The 16,439-nt window shown below is 53.4% G+C and overlaps 1 protein-coding gene across 1 annotated transcript; it reads left to right on the plus strand.

The window, feature by feature from the left end:
- The first annotated feature begins 6,263 nt into the window (after positions 1 to 6,263).
- On the plus strand, positions 6,264 to 14,353 carry LOC147529212 (bifunctional epoxide hydrolase 2-like). The gene is given in 23 exon segments (XM_086625737.1): positions 6,264 to 6,382; positions 7,646 to 7,742; positions 8,332 to 8,479; positions 9,049 to 9,239; positions 9,355 to 9,477; positions 9,776 to 9,850; positions 10,177 to 10,272; positions 10,436 to 10,514; positions 10,726 to 10,760; positions 10,846 to 10,871; positions 12,064 to 12,150; positions 12,302 to 12,341; positions 12,343 to 12,414; positions 12,706 to 12,729; positions 12,731 to 12,781; positions 12,930 to 12,955; positions 13,559 to 13,643; positions 13,645 to 13,661; positions 13,806 to 13,833; positions 13,835 to 13,876; positions 13,958 to 14,038; positions 14,121 to 14,179; positions 14,269 to 14,353. Coding segments are annotated over 23 exon segments (1,668 nt in total). The 5' UTR covers positions 6,264 to 6,281.
- Positions 14,354 to 16,439: the final 2,086 nt, after the last annotated feature.

Consider the following 16,439-nt stretch of genomic DNA (forward strand, 5'->3'; position numbering starts at 1 on the left):
GATTGAGCACTCGGGTGAACTCAAGCGTTGCCTTGAGTGCTCTTAACGTGTTGCAAGTCCATTATTTCTTGAGGAGTTTTACCTCAATAATTGTCTTGAATTTAGGTGCATTCACTGTGGGGCAAGTACGCCTCTGCACCTTCTGCCTTGAGTGAGATATTATTGTTGTCAGTTTATTCAGACAGTATCCCTTAACTAGCAAGTATCATTGGAGCCAAGCAAAGCGGTGGAATAGTGAGAAAGAGCCCTTTAGGTTGTATTTTGGCTCATTGGAAGCATATAGGAGGACCACCCGGAGGGAGCGTGGAGAGGAAGATTTAATAAAGTATTGTAATCAGTGGTGGCCTTTGTATAAATTAGACGATGGGGACAAATGACCCTTTAATGGAATACTGAATTATAATACTTTATTGCAATTGGTGTTGTTTCTGAGGAGAGAAGGGAAGTGCGATGAGGTCTCGTATGCGGACATGTTCTTTACTCTTCGAAATCACCCCGAGTACCAAACAGACTGTGTATTAACGATCCCACCGGACCCAATGGTGTTTGCTATAGAAAAGGAATATAAGAAAGAGGGAAAAGGAAAGTTGAAGAGATGTTGCTCAGCATGCAGCATAGGGCAGAGATGTACAAAGCTGGGGAACATAAGAGATCCTGGCGTGGGAAACTTGCCAGAACATTCCAAACCGCCGGTGGGGGTACAACAAGAAGAGAGTTAAGACTCTGATTCGGGGACCCCTCCAGATAGTCCAGTATCCTCTTGCATCCAAAGTAAAAAGGTAGTAGTACAGGCACCCCTATGGGAAGCAGTGGGACCAAGGGGAGCTCCTGTCTTGATAAAGGTTCCCTTTTCCTTGTTTGATCTTGAAACATGGAAAAATGTGGCAAAAAGCTACCAAAGTGACTCTGTAGGTGTGACCAAACATTTCCAGCTTCTGATAAAACAGCACAGTCCTGATTGGAGTGATATTCAATTGTTATTAGACTATATGAAGGAAACTGAGAAACAGCTAATATTAAAAACGGCCCAAGATCTGGCTAGTGATCAACTTCAGAACATGGGGCAGGATATAAAAGAGCATTTTTGCTTACAGGACCCACATTGGGACCCTAATAGAGAAGCCCCTATGAGATTATTGGATTCTTACAGGGACTGGATTGTAAGGGGAACGGAGTGGGCTATCCCAAGAGATTCGTCAGCCCTATATGCCGCTCGGCAAGGCCCAAAGGAAACCCCCTTGGAATTTTTGGATAAATTACAGGACACTATGAGGATATACACTCCTGTAGACCCATGATCGGAGGTAGGAATCCAGCAGTTAGCGTCTCTGTTCATCAGGCAATCAGCACGTGATATCCAGAGAAAGCTGCAGAAATTGAGACCAGCAGAAAGTAGAGATTTGGAGATTTTACTAGATGAAGCATGGAGTCTGTTTAGTAATAGGGAGGAGGAAAATCTAAGGAAACTCAAGTGGGCGATAGTAACCGCGTTACAAGGGAGTAGAGGATTCAGAAGTGTGGGACCTAAGGGGCCTTTGGGAAGGGACCAATATGCATGGTGTAGATGGAGGGGACATTGGAAAAATGAATGTCCAGAGAGACGGAAAGGGAAAGGAAGGATACAGGCCCATGTCAAGGAGGATTGATGAGGACCTGAGGAATCTACCCGAGCGGATCCTCGGGTTATATTAGAGCTGGGGAAACAACAACAGGGCATGGAATTTCTAGTCAACACTGGGGCAACATTTTTGGTTTTCAATCAAGCTTTGACACCTGTAGATTATGACTTTGTAATGGTAAGGGGGGCTACTGGCCAGAGGGAAAAGGCGTACTTCCTAAAACCTCTTAAATTCAAATTAGGGAAACAATTGGGGATACACAATTTTTTATACATGCCTAGCTCGCCAAGGCCTCTATTAGGGCAAGACCTATTGGAACAATTAAAGGCAGAAATAAGATTTGAAAAAGGGAAAGTAGAACTCCAAGTGGGAAATGAACAGTTAATTGAAATTTTGAGTCTAGCCCTCTTAAACACTTCTATCTGCTCAGGAGTACCTGAGGAAGTCCAAAACCAAGTATATCTGAGAGCATGGGCCTCGGAGATACCAGGAAAAGTGAAAAATGCCTCTCCAATAATAGTCAAACTCAAGCAAGGAGCACGGGCTGTAAGGATTAAACAATACTCGCTCAGAATGGGAAGCAATCCGACCGATAATCAACCGGTTCATCAAGTATGGGTTATTAACGCAGTGTGAATCGGAATATAACACTCCTATTTTACCAGTCAAGAAGTCGGATGGTAGTCATCGAATAGTACAGGATCTCAGGGCTATTAATAAAATTGTTGAGGACTTGCACCCTGTCGTGGCGGACCCATACACGTTATTGACCAAATTAGTACCTGAATTGGCTTGGTTTACCATATTGGACCTAAAAGATGCCTTCTTTTGCCTACCTTTGAGCCCAGAAAGCCAGATGCTGCATTTGAATGGGAAAACCCAGTCTCTGGAAGAAAGACGCAACTAACATGGACTGTGTTACTACAGGGGTTTAAGAATAGCCCCACTCTTTTCGGAAACCAATTGGCCAAAGATTTGGAACAATGGGAGCGACCACATGGGGCTGGAGCAATATTACAATATGTAGATGATCTGTTGATAGCCACCGAGACAAAAGAACTGTGTATAGTATGGACAATCAGTCTGCTAAATTTCCTTGGACTTAATGGTTATCAAGTCTCTCCACAGAAGGCCCAAGTAGCTCAACAGCAAATAACTTACCTTGGATACGAGATAACTGCAGGCCAACGGACCCTGACAACAACGTTGAAGGAGGCTATTTGTCAGACCCCTCGACCGCAGACAGCCAAAGAACTCCACACGTTCTTAGGAATGATGGGATGGTTATAGCCTATGGATATATAATTACAGTCTCCTGGTAAAGCCACTTTATGAACTGTTGAAACCTAATCCAAAAAAACTCATCTGGAATGAGGAAGCGGATAAAGCATTTCAGCAGCTAAAGAAAAAGCTGATGGATGCCCCTGCTTTGGGGTTACCAGATACTACTAAGCCCTTCAGGCTGTTGTCTCATGAGAAGCAGGGAATAGCCCTAAGAATTTTAGCTCAAAACCTGGGATCATACCGGAGATCAGTGGCATACTTTTCCAAACAACTTGATGAAGTAAGTAAAGGCTGGCCTAGCAGTGGTGCTGAACATCGAAGAAGCACGTAAGTTTACACTGGGCCAAAAGATTGCGGTACTGATATCTCATACTGTATCAGCAATATTAGAGGTGAAGGGAGGGCACTGGCTCTCGCCACGAAGGTTCCTTAAATATCAAGCTGTCCTGATGGAGCAGGATGATGTGGAAATAGTGGTTACTAACATTGTCAAGTTCTTATACACTTACTTTGTTGAGTCATTGTTACATAAGTTCTTTTACATAAAATAGCATATTATTCTCGCTCTTAATTTTGACCTTTAAAGTGACTGGTTTTATTAGCTATATTACCTTATCAATATTCTTATTCTATAACAATCATTGATTATTCTACTTAATTTTACTAATTAGATTCCTTAATAAGATGGGAAGTGGCAAGGGGATTTCCAAGCAGCATAACTGGTGTCCATGATGGTTTCCTTAACTTCTTAAAACAAAACACAGAAAAATGCAGTAGCTGGGTCATGAGGTATCCATGGTTCCTTGGTTTGAAACAATACATGGAAAGATCCAGTAATGTCCTAGTGAGGTCTTTATAGTTACTCATTAAACTTAACAATCCTAACTTACACGTTTTACTTTTCAGGTTTTTTTTTTAAATCTATTTTTTTTTACTCGATTAAATCTTGATTATTTTGTCAAGGTTTTGTAACACAGGGTAACCAGCAGAGCAAGCTTCCTACTGGGGAAACCCTGTGTTGGGAATCGGAAGAAGGGCCCCCTCACCCACACCTGCCTAAACATAATTGTACTTGTACAGATGTGAAGATGCGGTTTGATTTACAGGGGATAGATGACGGGGGAATTTTTATCAAAAGAGTCAATAGCAGTGCAGAACAGGTAGAACACTTTAGTGATACTGAAATTAAAAAATGAAATGGCACTGTATGCACACCAAATGAGACTAGGGGGTGTCCAGGTCCAGTCATTCTGGGATTAAATCATAGCCTCCTGTATGAACGCATACCGATCGGACTGCGGTGGCTATGTGGAGATAGATGGGCCAGGAAATCCCTGCCCCAATATTGGGAAGGACGGGTTATCTCATACCCCAAGAAAAAATACATAACCAAACTGATTCATTGATTGGTATATGGAGGACACCCCCTTGGAGACATATACTGAAAGTGTCAATCCTCTGGCAGAGCGATGTACTGGGTTTCCTGGTTTTGTGAGATGGTTAATTCCTTCGTTAGGGGTGAGTGAATTGGAAAAAGCAATTATTAACATTTCAGCTACATTAGAACAAATGGAAAGTCTCACCCTTGACACACTACAAGGAGCCCAAGAGAAAGTGAGCTCTTTAAGTGAAGCGGTTCTGCAACACCGACTACGGTTAGACCTCTTATTGCCTGAAAACAGAGGATTATGTGCAGTTATTAATCAAAGTCGTTGCACTTATATTAATCAAGAAAAACGAGTAGAAACGGATTTGCAGAAAATACGGGAGAAAAAGAAAATTTTACACTGAGTCGCTCAAGATGATACTTCATTTGGTTTCTCTGAACTTAGGGAAAAGCTCACCTCATGGTTACCTAATTTTGCATGGCTAAAGCAACTCTTTATTGCATTTATTATGATCCTTGTGTCAGGATTGTTAGTTTGTTGTATGTTGCAATGCTTCATGTGGATGTGTAAGCAAACGAGTAGCACCGGGGCTGGTTCTTCCCACCACAAAATTCTTCCATTTTCCCTTCCACCCCGCGCCTCCAAAAAAAAAACCCCACCCTCTCCCACTTTTTCGTCATGGAGAAGCCGGGCTTGGCATGGCAGCCGTGGGGACTGGGGGGGCTGGGGCAGGGAACAGGGTTTCATTCCACACACACCCCCCCCCCCCGCAAAAAATACCTCCTCCCCCCATCCCGGTCGCCAGCCCAGCGAGGCACGGGATCCCCCCCCAGCATCCCACCGCTTGTTTTGCAGGTGGGAAAACTGAGACAGGGGGCTGGCACCGTCCAGCCCTCCTGTTCCCCCTGCCCTGCTCACTACTTGGCAACACGTGTGTCCCGCCACAGTGCTGCCCGTGGCATCCCAAGGTGGGGCACACGCACACGTATGGCTGCGGCCACAGGCATGACGTGTGTGGGCTGGTTTGGGTGCACAGGGGTGGGGGTCACAGTCCCCTCCTGGGGCTGCTCCCCTGGGGGATTTCAGGATGGACAAAATGGCTGGACGATGTGTGCATGTGTGCACGTATGTGCTTGGCATGTAGGTGTGTGCTGAGCGTGCAGGAACACGCCTCGTGGTGCACCCCCACACTCAGCGGTGCACACGTGCTCAGCATGCACGCACATGCCTGGCAGTGCACGCGCAACCTAATTGTCCACACATGTGCTCCGAGACGCACGCACATGTTCAGCAGCGCACACACAACCTCAGCAGCATGCCTGGTGGTGTGCATACATGCTCAATACGCACACGTGTTTCACATATGTACACATGTGCGTGCAAGTATGTGCATATGCATGTGCATGCATGTGTGCATACATGTTTGCATGTGTGCATACATGTCTGTGTGTATGTGCATGATTGTGCACATGCATTTTTGTGTATGTGCACATGCATGTGTGCATTCGTGTAGGTGTGCATGTGTGCACATATGTGTGCATACAAGTGCATATCTGTGTGCATGCAAGGGCTATATGTGTGCATACATGTGCGCACGTGTTCCTGCACGTATGCAGGCACGTGCATGTGCATCTGCGTGCATGCGAACATGCACGCACTCGTGCGCGTACGCATGTGCGCACACGCGTGTGCACGCCTGTAGAATGCGCCCAGCCCTGCCCCTCCCCACGTTCAGCACCCTGGTGTGCTGCGGGAGCCGAGGGAAGTCCCAGGCTCCCCGTTAACGGGAAAAAACGCGATTGTGGGCAAAACCCCGGGGAACAGCGGCGGCCAGGCGGCCACCCACAGAAGCGGGACGGCGGCGCTAGGACCCAGGGCGGCGCCCAGGCAGAGGGCGGGGTGAGGCAGCGGGGGCGGGGCCTGGGGCAGGGGCGGGGCCTTAGCGCTGGCGGTGACCGGGCCGCGGGTTCGAGGTCTGGCGGTAGCGGCCATGTCGCGGCGGGCCGTGGTGTTCGATCTGGGCGGTGTGCTCTTCGGGCGCGGCCTCCAGCACTTCCTGGGCTCCTACGAGCGGGACTGCGCTCTGCCTAGGTACGGCCCGGCCCGGCGACAGTTGTCCGCCCGCGCCTCGGCGAGTCGCCGCTCGGCCGGGACACATAGAAACGAGGCGATAATACTGTGTGTGTGGTCGCCGCCCGCGCGGGTTGTGCGCGACTAGGGCCGCCGCCGCAGGGGGACAGGGCTGGGTGTGGGGTGCAGCTGGGGACCCCTTGTCGTGGACATGGGTTGCAAGTTAGGGTCCCTGTGTACATGGGGGGTGCAGGCTTGTGGCCTCCTGCGTGGGTGTGGGGTGTAGGCTGGAGGGGGTCCTGTACTGGGTGTGGGGTGCAGGTCAGTGGTTAAAACTAACTCCTAAGGAGGCAGGATTGCCACAGGGAACATTGGTAGAAGCAGTAAGAAGAGCAACTAATAAGTAATTAAGCTGGATAATTAATGAAGCCCATCCCTGCCCCGGCACTGAGACCCGACACAACTCGGTGCATGAGATGGAGCTGACAAAACCCGAAGCACTGAACCCCTAAGCAGGTCCCAAACAGCCCCTCGAGTCCTAGCAAACCCTTTGCCCAATTTAATAACGAGGTATTTGGGGGTTACTCATCCCAAAAGCTCCCAAACGGAACTGGAACAGGTTCCGGCTGTTTCCATTGCCCAACCCATTGGGATCTCCCGGCAGCACCTGGGTGTTAAAAAATAAAAAGCCAGGAGTTAAAAAAAAAAAATGAAATATTAAATAGCTAAACGCTGGAGGACGCGGAGCAGATGGAGCAATAAATTCCCAGGTTATCAGGCCATCAAACATATTTTTGCTTTGCTTTATATTAAAAAAATCCTGCTGGAACAGGTAAAGCTGCTTTATTTTTAACTGAGCTGCGTTTTTATCGACTCGGGAGAGAGATTTGTCCTAACGCCAGCGCCTCTAATCTTGTTTTATTGCCGCCCCAGAAGGCCTTTTGCCATCTTGTGACAGCAGCAAATGATTTTCCCTGAGTTACAGCTTACAAAACACCTCGCTCTTTGCCTTATTTTATTTTTTTTTTCTCTCTTCCTTCTGGCGAAACTCCCTGCTCGTCAGCCTGCGGGGCAAAGGAATCAAGCTGCTGGCGGAAATAAATGGGCAGCGATTTCTCCCCGTCCTGTAACGAAGTGATGCTCCGGTCCTGGGGGATGGTGGAGGATGGGGCTCCATATTCCCCGTCCCAGAGCATCCCCCTCCCCATAGCGCACCCCAACACTCCCCCTGGTATTGGGGTTCCCCCACCTCCCCACTGACCTCTTTTCTCCTTTGCCTGGCAGGAATTTCTTGCGAAATGTCATGTTTGCTGGTGGTTCTGACAGTCCTTATGCCAAAGTGATGAAGGGACAGATCACCCTGTCCCAGGTGAGCCCTTGAGTACTAGCCAGGGAGTGTCACCAGGGGCTGGGATGGGGCTGTGATGGGGTTAGGATGGGGCTATGATGGGGCTGAGGCTGGGATGGGGCTGGATGGAGCTGGGATAGGGCTGAGGCTGCAATGGGGCTGGAATGGGGCTGGATGGAGCTGGGATGGGGCTGGAATGGGACTGAGGCTGCAGTGGAGCTGGGATGGGGCTGAGGCTGGGATAGGGCTGGGATGGAGCTGGAAAGGCACTGGGATGGAGCTGGAAAGGTGCTGAGGCTGAGATGGGGCTGGGATGGAGCTGGAATGAGGATGGGGCTGGAATGAGGCTGAGGCTGGGATGTAGCTGGAAAGGCACTGGGATGGAGCTGGAAAGGTGCTGAGGCTGAGATGGGGCTGGGATGGAGCTGGAATGAGGATGGGGCTGGAATGAGGCTGAGGCTGGGATGAGGCTGGGAAGGAGCTGGAATGAGGCTGAGGCTGGGATGAGGCTGGATTGGGGCTCGGGAAGGAGCTGAGGGGAGCAGGCTCCAGGCTGGGGCTGTGCTTTATTTCTGGGGGGTTGATTGAATGATTGAATGGTGTTTTCCAGCTGTTTTTGGAGATGGAAGAGGGCTGCAAGCAGCATGCCTCCACTTCAGGCATCGCCCTGCCACCCACCTTCTCCGTTGCCAGAGCCTTCGAGGGGATGGTGGCTGAGGGGAGGCTCAATACCCCCCTTCTGCGGGCAGCCAGGGTGCTGCGGAGGAACGGTGAGTGGGTGCCAAGAGGCTTTTGGACAAGAGGTGCTGGAGTAAGGGTGCCGCTCCCCTCCTGAGAAGGTGCCACGGGGGTCCCTGGTCAATCTCACCATGGGGGTCCCAGTCGGTCTCACCATGGGGTCCCTGGTTGATCTCACCATGGGGGTCCCAGTCGGTCTCACCATGGGGTCCCTGGTCGGTCTCACCATGGGGTCCCTGGTTGGTCCCACCTATCAGACACATTCTCACCCAGCCAGCCGTTAGCACAATACCGTAGCCCTGCGCCTCGCGCCGTGGCCGGTCCATCGGCTCAGTCCTTGGCATCTCGGTGCGCTCGAGCTCCTGCTCATGTCCTGCTTGCATTGGGAGGGTCGATCCTTGCTTTCCTGGATGTACAGATTGGGTATAAGCTGCTGCTGAGCATCCCTTCATCTCCTGCTGGGTGTCCTGGTCTGGACGGAGTCTTGTAACGGGAGGTTTTAGGCTGGGAAGGTCTGAGAAATGGGAGGAGAGGAGAAATCAAATGTTCTCAGGTGAACTGGAGTAGGAAAACCAGCGCTCTCCGCTCTGCCCTTTGCTAGGATTTAAGACCTGTGTCCTCACCAACAACTGGGTGGACGACAGCGGTGGGCGGCTCTTCACGGCCGCACTGATGAACCTTCTGCGTCGTCACTTTGACCTGGTGATCGAGTCCTGCCGCGTCGGAGCGCAGAAGCCGGATCCTGACATCTACACCTATGCCCTGGATGCGCTGCAGGCGAAGCCGCAGGAGGTCTGGCCACCACCCCAAAAACAGGGCACGGAGGGGGCACCCAAAGTCCTTGGCCAAACCCAGCGGCTGCCCTTCCCCAGAGTGCCGAGCCCGGCTCTTGCTGGTGTATCTCCAGGTCATCTTCCTGGACGACATCGGGGAGAACTTGAAGCCGGCTCGGGAGATGGGCATGGCCACCATCCTTGTCAGGGACACCGAAACCGTCCTGAAGGAGCTGGAGGAGCTCTCGGGCATCCAGGCATGTAGAGGTGGTTGGGTCCCCTCTGTCCTCTGCTCTTCTGGAGAGCCGGGAGGGATGATCTTGGGCTTCTGAGTCTTGCCATGGTACAGTGCTTGCGGTGGCTTTGGAAACGAGTGGGATGGGGGCTGTGATCTCCTGCAAACCCTGCCCACCCCCCAAAAACCTCATCCTCTGGGCCTGCCAGGCCATGTTCACCTCAAACGCATGGATGTCCCACCAGCCGCAGGGTAGTTGGGGATGTCTCATGGAGCTCCAGGCTTGCTCAGGACCTCACCCTGTGCTTCTCACCCCGCAGCTTCTCACCCAAGAAGAGCCACTGCCGACTGCCTGTGATCCATCCGATGTGACCCACGGCTATGTGCCCATCCGGGTAGGGTGCAGGGGACTGCCTCGGTGACGAGGTGTCCCCGGGCTTGGTGGGGCCAGGTGGGTAGGTGCTGAGCCCCGTGCAAGGATGTGCCAGCCGAGGGGTGGCTTGTTGGGTTGTCCACCCTCCTGGCTGGGCCGCTCTGAGTGGGGGACACTGAGCTACCCCATCATTGAGGTCTTCTCCATCCAAAACATGCTCGTGTGTCTCCAGGATGCCTGGCTGGTGGTGGGGGTGGGCTCCCACGCCCGGTGACTGGCGGTGGGTGGAGGGTTGAGGGGTGAAGCTGTGTGACCCACAAGCCACTGAAGCCTCTCTGTCCCTTCCAGCCCGGCGTCCAGCTGCACTTCGTGGAGATGGGACACGGCCCCGTCATCTGCCTCTGCCATGGCTTCCCTGAGTCCTGGCTCTCCTGGCGCTACCAGGTGATGGAGGAGGGTGGACCACGGGCTCACGGGGATCCCAGGAGTGTTCCCCAACAGCCCACCCATGCCTGCCCTCCCGGGGCCGTCCCGATGCGGGATGGGTGCTGGCAGCAAGGGTCCGGGGGTCTCGGCATCCTTCCGGAGCTGCCGCTTTCCCTTCTAGATCCCAGCTTTGGCCGACGCCGGCTTCAGGGTGATTGCTCTGGAGATGAAGGGCTATGGGGAGTCCACGGCCCCGCCAGGTGAGCCGAGGCGGAGGGCGGGGCTGAGGCCAGAGCTGACCACCCCAAGGTCAAGATGCAGGAGGAGATGAGTGAAGAGCCTTTTCCTGGGGTAGGGGCGGGGTGGAAGCCGTTACGCTCCTCCTGCAGCTCCGGCAGCTCCGACAGCCGCGAAATCCATTCTCAAATCTGCCTGGATGTTAAACCGATGGCTATTATGTCTTTCCTGCAGATATAAAAGAATATTCCCAGGAGCAGATCTGCAAGGTGAGGAGCTGCAGGCCACAGCCGCGGGCAGGGAGGGCACGGTCCTGGCCAGGAGCTGACCCTTTTCTCTCCTCTTTTTCCACAGGACCTGGTGGTTTTCCTGGACAAACTGGTGAGGAGCCCCTGGCCACAGGTCCCATCTTCTTGGCGAGGTTTGGGCGCGTGTCCCCCACCCCGGCTTCCCGTCACCTCTCCTGTCCTGGCTCAGCTCCCCAGTAACTTTATCCCACACTGGGACATCGGAGCTCCCCAGTGCTTTTGATCCAAAACCCTCGGGGCAGCATGACCCCTCCGCACTCCCCACAGGCGGGTTTTTAGGGATGGGGATGTTCCTACAACCCGTTGCCAATTAGATGACCCAACTTTGGGAAGGGCTCCAGCTCAGCGCCGCCTTCTCCTGGTTTAATTCCCATCCAGTCAAAGCAACGGGGCCGATTTTTGCACCTTTTTTCCAAGAGGTGAAGGAGCAGAAGGCGCAGCCCACAAACGCCAGCATCTCCAGGGCTTTTACCGGGCAAAACCGGCTTCTGAGGGAAGGAGTCCTTCAAAAAATGCAGTGCTGGAACCAAAAACAACTCAAACAGGGGAAAAAATAAAAGCCTCTGCTACCATCGGGCTCCATCCTGCTTCTCTTCTCCCCAGGGGGCTCCTCCTCCCTCCCCTGGGACAACCTGGGGTATTTTTGGGGAAGATAAATGACTTTGTGAAGCTTCAGGTGACGTTTGAGCCCATGTCTGGGATGCAGAGCGGTCCAGGTGATGGCTAAGGATGGTGGGATGAAACCCACATCGGAGGTGGGAGATGCTGGGACACCCCCCGCCAACCCCTCTGCCCTCCTTTTTTTTTTGGAGGGGGGACTCAGATGGTGGGTTTGATGCTGTCAATGGCACTGAGCCATGTCCGCTGGGAGAGGATTTTAATTATGTTTCTAAATATCAGCTAATTCTGAAGCGGCTGCTCTGTGGCGAGGAGCGCGGGTTTTAATTGGATTTATTCGGAGGTGCCCAGAGGGGTCAGAAAAAGGAATGGGGGGGGTGGGGCGTGTTTTTGGTGGATAATATCAAATAATAATTTCTTCTGGAGGGCCCAGGGACTTGGAATGGGTAATTAAGTGGGAGCAAATTGCTCCAGGGAATCAGGTCACGCTTCTTCCTTGGGGGGGGTGTGGAAAAAAACGATAAAAAAAAGAGAAAATATTGCTGTTTCTGATGTTTTTGGGCTCAGGGGGAAGGCAGGTCACCTGTCGGGTGCTGACTTGGGGTGCAGCCACAGGGGCATGGGCTCACAGCTCCCCCCTCCCCGCAGGCATCGCGCAGACGGTGCTGATTGGCCACGACTGGGGCGGTGCTGTGGTTTGGAATATGGCTCTGTTCTACCCCGAGAGGGTGAGGTGGGTCCTTGAGGACCCCCCGTGGGTCCCTGCCAGGGGAACAGGGCACCCCGGGTCCTGGCTTGTCCCTACAGCAAAGACCCGGCTTGCATGGGACACCCCAAATCCAGGTGCCACACTGACCATGTCCCCCTGCCCCATGATGTCCTAGAGCCGTGGCCTCGCTGAACACCCCGTACCGACCCGCCGACACCCGCCGTGGATGTCGTGGAGATGCTGAAATCTTATCCCACCTTTGACTACCAGTTCTACTTCCAGGAGCCGGTGAGTCCAGAACCACAATTTTAATCCTCCTCCCTCTTTTGGGGCTTAAACCTCCCGAGAATGGGGACGTGCCCATGTCAGGGTCCCCAGCTCATGGATGGGCGTCACCCCAGCTGCCGATGGGTCGTGGTCCCCTTGCCAGACCTTGTTCCCACACTGAACTGCAAAAAAACCCATCCCCAGCCTCCACATGAGCCCTGATGGGCAGCAGGATGCGGCCCCAGGGCCATGGAGTGGGTCCCCAGGAAGGGTTGACATCATCTGTGGTGCTTCCTCCCCTTGCCCATGCAGGGTGTTGCAGAAGCGGAGCTTGAGAAGGGACATCGGCCGGACCCTGAAGGTCCTGATCCGCTCCACCCGCCAGGAGGTAGGGGTGGGGCAGGTGTGGGGCTGGGGTGGGAGCACCTCTCTCCTTCCAGGAGCCAAAAGCTTCAGCGAGGGCATTGTAGCTGCCTGCAGTGACCCTCAGGCACGCTTCGTCCCATGTCTGCCCAGCTTTTGCTGCCTGTCTGCAGCAAAGGCTGCGTTTGGCCAGCCATCAGTAGGGACCAGAGTGAACGCATTTTGTGAGCAGCAGTGCAAGCCCCACACCTCTTTAGGACTCAAAGCCGACCCTGAGTGGGGATTGAGAAGACCTCTAGACAGCTGTGGTGCCCAGGGAGAGACAGCCCACCCTGGGGAACAGCAAGTTTTTTGGGGTGACTCTCGGCACGGCCTGGCAGCGGCTGCTGCTCCCCCTTCCTCGACCCTTGCAAACGTCAATGTCTGGCTTCAGACTGAAAACGTTTGCGGTTTAAAATAACAGCGCCCTAGGGAACGCTGCTCCGGGCTCTGTCACCCAGGGCTGTGCGTTCCATTCCTGCATCCCGTGGGATGCGGCGATGCTCGATGATGAGGGACGTGGAGCCCCCCGAGTCTGCCTGGGAGCACCCCCACGAGTTTGGGTCTGTCCCCTGGGTGGTCCCTGCCTGCCCTTGCTCTCCTCTTACCACAGGACCGGCTGCCCTTGCGCTCAACTTCCATGGGGTCCAGGAGCGAGGTAAGGGGGCAGGGGGAGGGGAGTGGACGGGACACCTGGCCATGGGTGGAGGCGTCCACGGGTGGGGATGTTGCGGGTGGGCAGCGCCATGTCTCCTCCTCGCAGGGGGCTGCTGGTGGGCCTTCCAGAAAACCCCCCTGCCAGCCAGATCCTGCACGGCCCCGAGCTGCAATATTACATCCAGCGCTTTGAGGAAATCCGGCTTCAGGTAGGAGCAGGAGCCCAGGGTGGCGTGGGGGAGCTGGTGGGGTAACCCCTGCAGAAGGGGGACTGTGCCACGGGCGCTGGGCCAGTCCCTGCCATGGTGTCCATGGGTCCCCAGCACCTTCACCTCGTCCTCCATCTCTCCCAGGGGACCCCTGAACTGGTACCGCAACATGCGACCCCAACTGGCGCTGGGCACTCTCCGCCAAGGGCAGAAAGGTGGGCACCCCGCCGTGCCTTCATGGACGTGTTGGCGGCCCTGGCCCCGGCCCCACCTTGTCAACCCGCATCACCTTACAGATCGCGATGCCGGCGCTGATGGTGACGGCTGGGAAGGACGTGGTGCTGCATCCTGGCATGAGCAAGGGCATGGAGCAGTGGGTGAGGCAGCGGGTGCCACCCTGCCCCTGCCTGGCACCTGTGTGCCAAATCCCAGCCCAGACTGACCCCTTTCCTTCCATAGATCCCACGGCTGCGGCGGGAGCACCTGGAGGAGTGCGGGCACTGGACGCAGATGGAGAGGTACAGGCGGAGGGGCTGAGCTGCCCCTGGCCAGGGTTGGGAGGTCGGAAGGAGCCGGACCCCAGCCCAGCTCTGTGCCCTTCCCGCAGGCCAGCGGCGCTCAACAGGATCCTCCTGGAGTGGCTGGAGGGGCTCCCACCCGACCCACCCCTGCCTGGGATCTCCCGGCTGTGAGCAGGCACAGCGGTGCAGCCCTGCCCCGACCTGCCCCCACCCGGCCACCGTCTGCCTCGGGGGTTTGGGTTTTACTTTTAGAATTTGATATTTTTACCTTTGGGGTCTGATTTTTACCTTTAGGGTTTGATTTTTTGACCTTTCGGGTTTGATTTTTACCTTTAGGGTTTGATATTTTACCCTTAGGATCTGATTTTTTACCCTTAAGGTCTGATTTTTATGCTTAGGTTTTGATTTTGACCTTTAGGGTTTGATTTTTTCACGTTTAGGGTCTGATTTTTACCCTTAGGGTTTGATTTTTCTGCCTTTAGGGTTTGATTTTTACCTCTTTAGGGCCTAATTTGTATTTTTTTTGGAGGGTCAATGGGTGGGAGCGATGGGTGAGCTGAGACTGGCCGGGGAGGGTAGCATGAAGCATCACTCCTGCTTTCTCAAGCTAAAAGGGTCCCAGTGGGTTCTCGTGGAGGTCTTGGGCTGCTGGGAGATGGTTTGGGGCTGGACTTGTCCAGCAGCAACCGACCCTGTCCCAGGGGGCTTGGCTGGAGGTCCCCAGGTCGTGGCGTGATTGGTTTTGAAGTGGAGGTTTTAATGCACTACTACTGCTAATAATAATAATTAATGCTGCCTGAGAAATTACCACCTGCCTTGGAATGTTGAGAAAGCAAATGCCGAGTGAGCAGAGCCCCTCGCCTCTCCCCGGGGCCCATCCCCATGGTGTCAGGGCTCAGCCCCTGCCTGCAGCCACCTTCCCCGAGTTCCCAGCCCTTCTCCTGGCCCCAAAAGACATTACAAACAGATACCCAAGGTGGGCGGGCAGATTTGGGCAAACATGCTCGGTATTTCCCCTCTCCCAGCTCCGAATTCTTGCCCAACCCTCAGCTATTTTTGGCCAGGAACGCTGCGGTTTGTCTGTCTGCATCTGTCCCATGGCAGTGTTTCACGGCCAGATTCAGCCCTGAAAAAGAAGTTGTGTGGATTTGGGATAGAGGGGGAAATAGCCTTTTATGAGGACATCACCCAATGGGTGGATGATGGTAGAGCAGTGGATGTGGTCTATCTTGACTTCAGTAAAGCATTTGACACAGTCTCCCACGGCATCCTCACAGCTAAACTGAGGAAGTGTGGTCTGGATGATCGGGTAGTGAGGTGGATTGTGAACTCGCTGAAGGATAGAAGCCAGAGAGTAGTGGTCAATGGGACAGAGTCCAGTTGGAGGCCTGTATCCAGTGGAGTCCGTCAAGGGTCAGTACTGGGACCAGTATTGTTCAACATATTCATCGATGACTTGGATGAGGGAATAGAGTGCACAGTCGCAAGTTTGCTGATGACACTAAACTGGGAGGAGTGGCTGACACACCTGAAGGCTGTGCTGCCATTCAGAGAGACCTGGACAGGCTGGAGAGTTGGGCGGGGAGAAATTTAATGAAATACAACAAGGGCAAGTGTAGAGTCTTGCATTTGGGTAAGAACAACCCCATGTACCAGTACAAGTTGGGGACTGAACTGTTGGGGAACAGCACAGGGGAAAGGGACCCGGGGGTCCTGGTGGACAGCAGGATGACCATGAGCCAGCAATGTGTCCTTGTGGCCAAGAAGGCCAATGGCATCCTGGGATGTATTAGAAGGGGTGTGGTTAGTAGGTCAAGAGAGGTTCTCCTCCCCCTCTACTCTGCCCTGGTGAGGCCACATCTGGAATATTGTGTCCAGTTCTGGGCCCCTCAGTTCAAGAAAGACAAGGAACTGCTTGAGAGAGTCCAGTGCAGGGCCACAAAGATGATTAAGGGAGTGGAGCATCTCCCTTATGAGGAAAGGCTGAGGGAGCTGGGTCTCTTTAGCTTGGAGAAGAGGAGACCAAGGGGGGACCTCATTACTGTTTATAAATATGTAAAGGGTGACTGTCATGAGGATGGAGCCAGGCTCTTCTCAGGGGCATCCAATGGTAGGACAAGGGGAAATGGATATAAGCTGGAACATAGGAGGTTCTGCTTAAACAGGGAGGAAGAACTTCTTCCCAGTAAGGGTAGCAGAACACTGGAACAGGCTGCCCAGAGAGGTTGTGGAGTCCTCCTCTGGAAATGTTCAAAAC

The sequence above is a fragment of the Tauraco erythrolophus genome, chromosome 2 (genome assembly GCF_009769465.1).
Source record: "Tauraco erythrolophus isolate bTauEry1 chromosome 2, bTauEry1.pri, whole genome shotgun sequence".
Lineage (NCBI taxonomy): Eukaryota > Metazoa > Chordata > Aves > Musophagiformes > Musophagidae > Tauraco > Tauraco erythrolophus.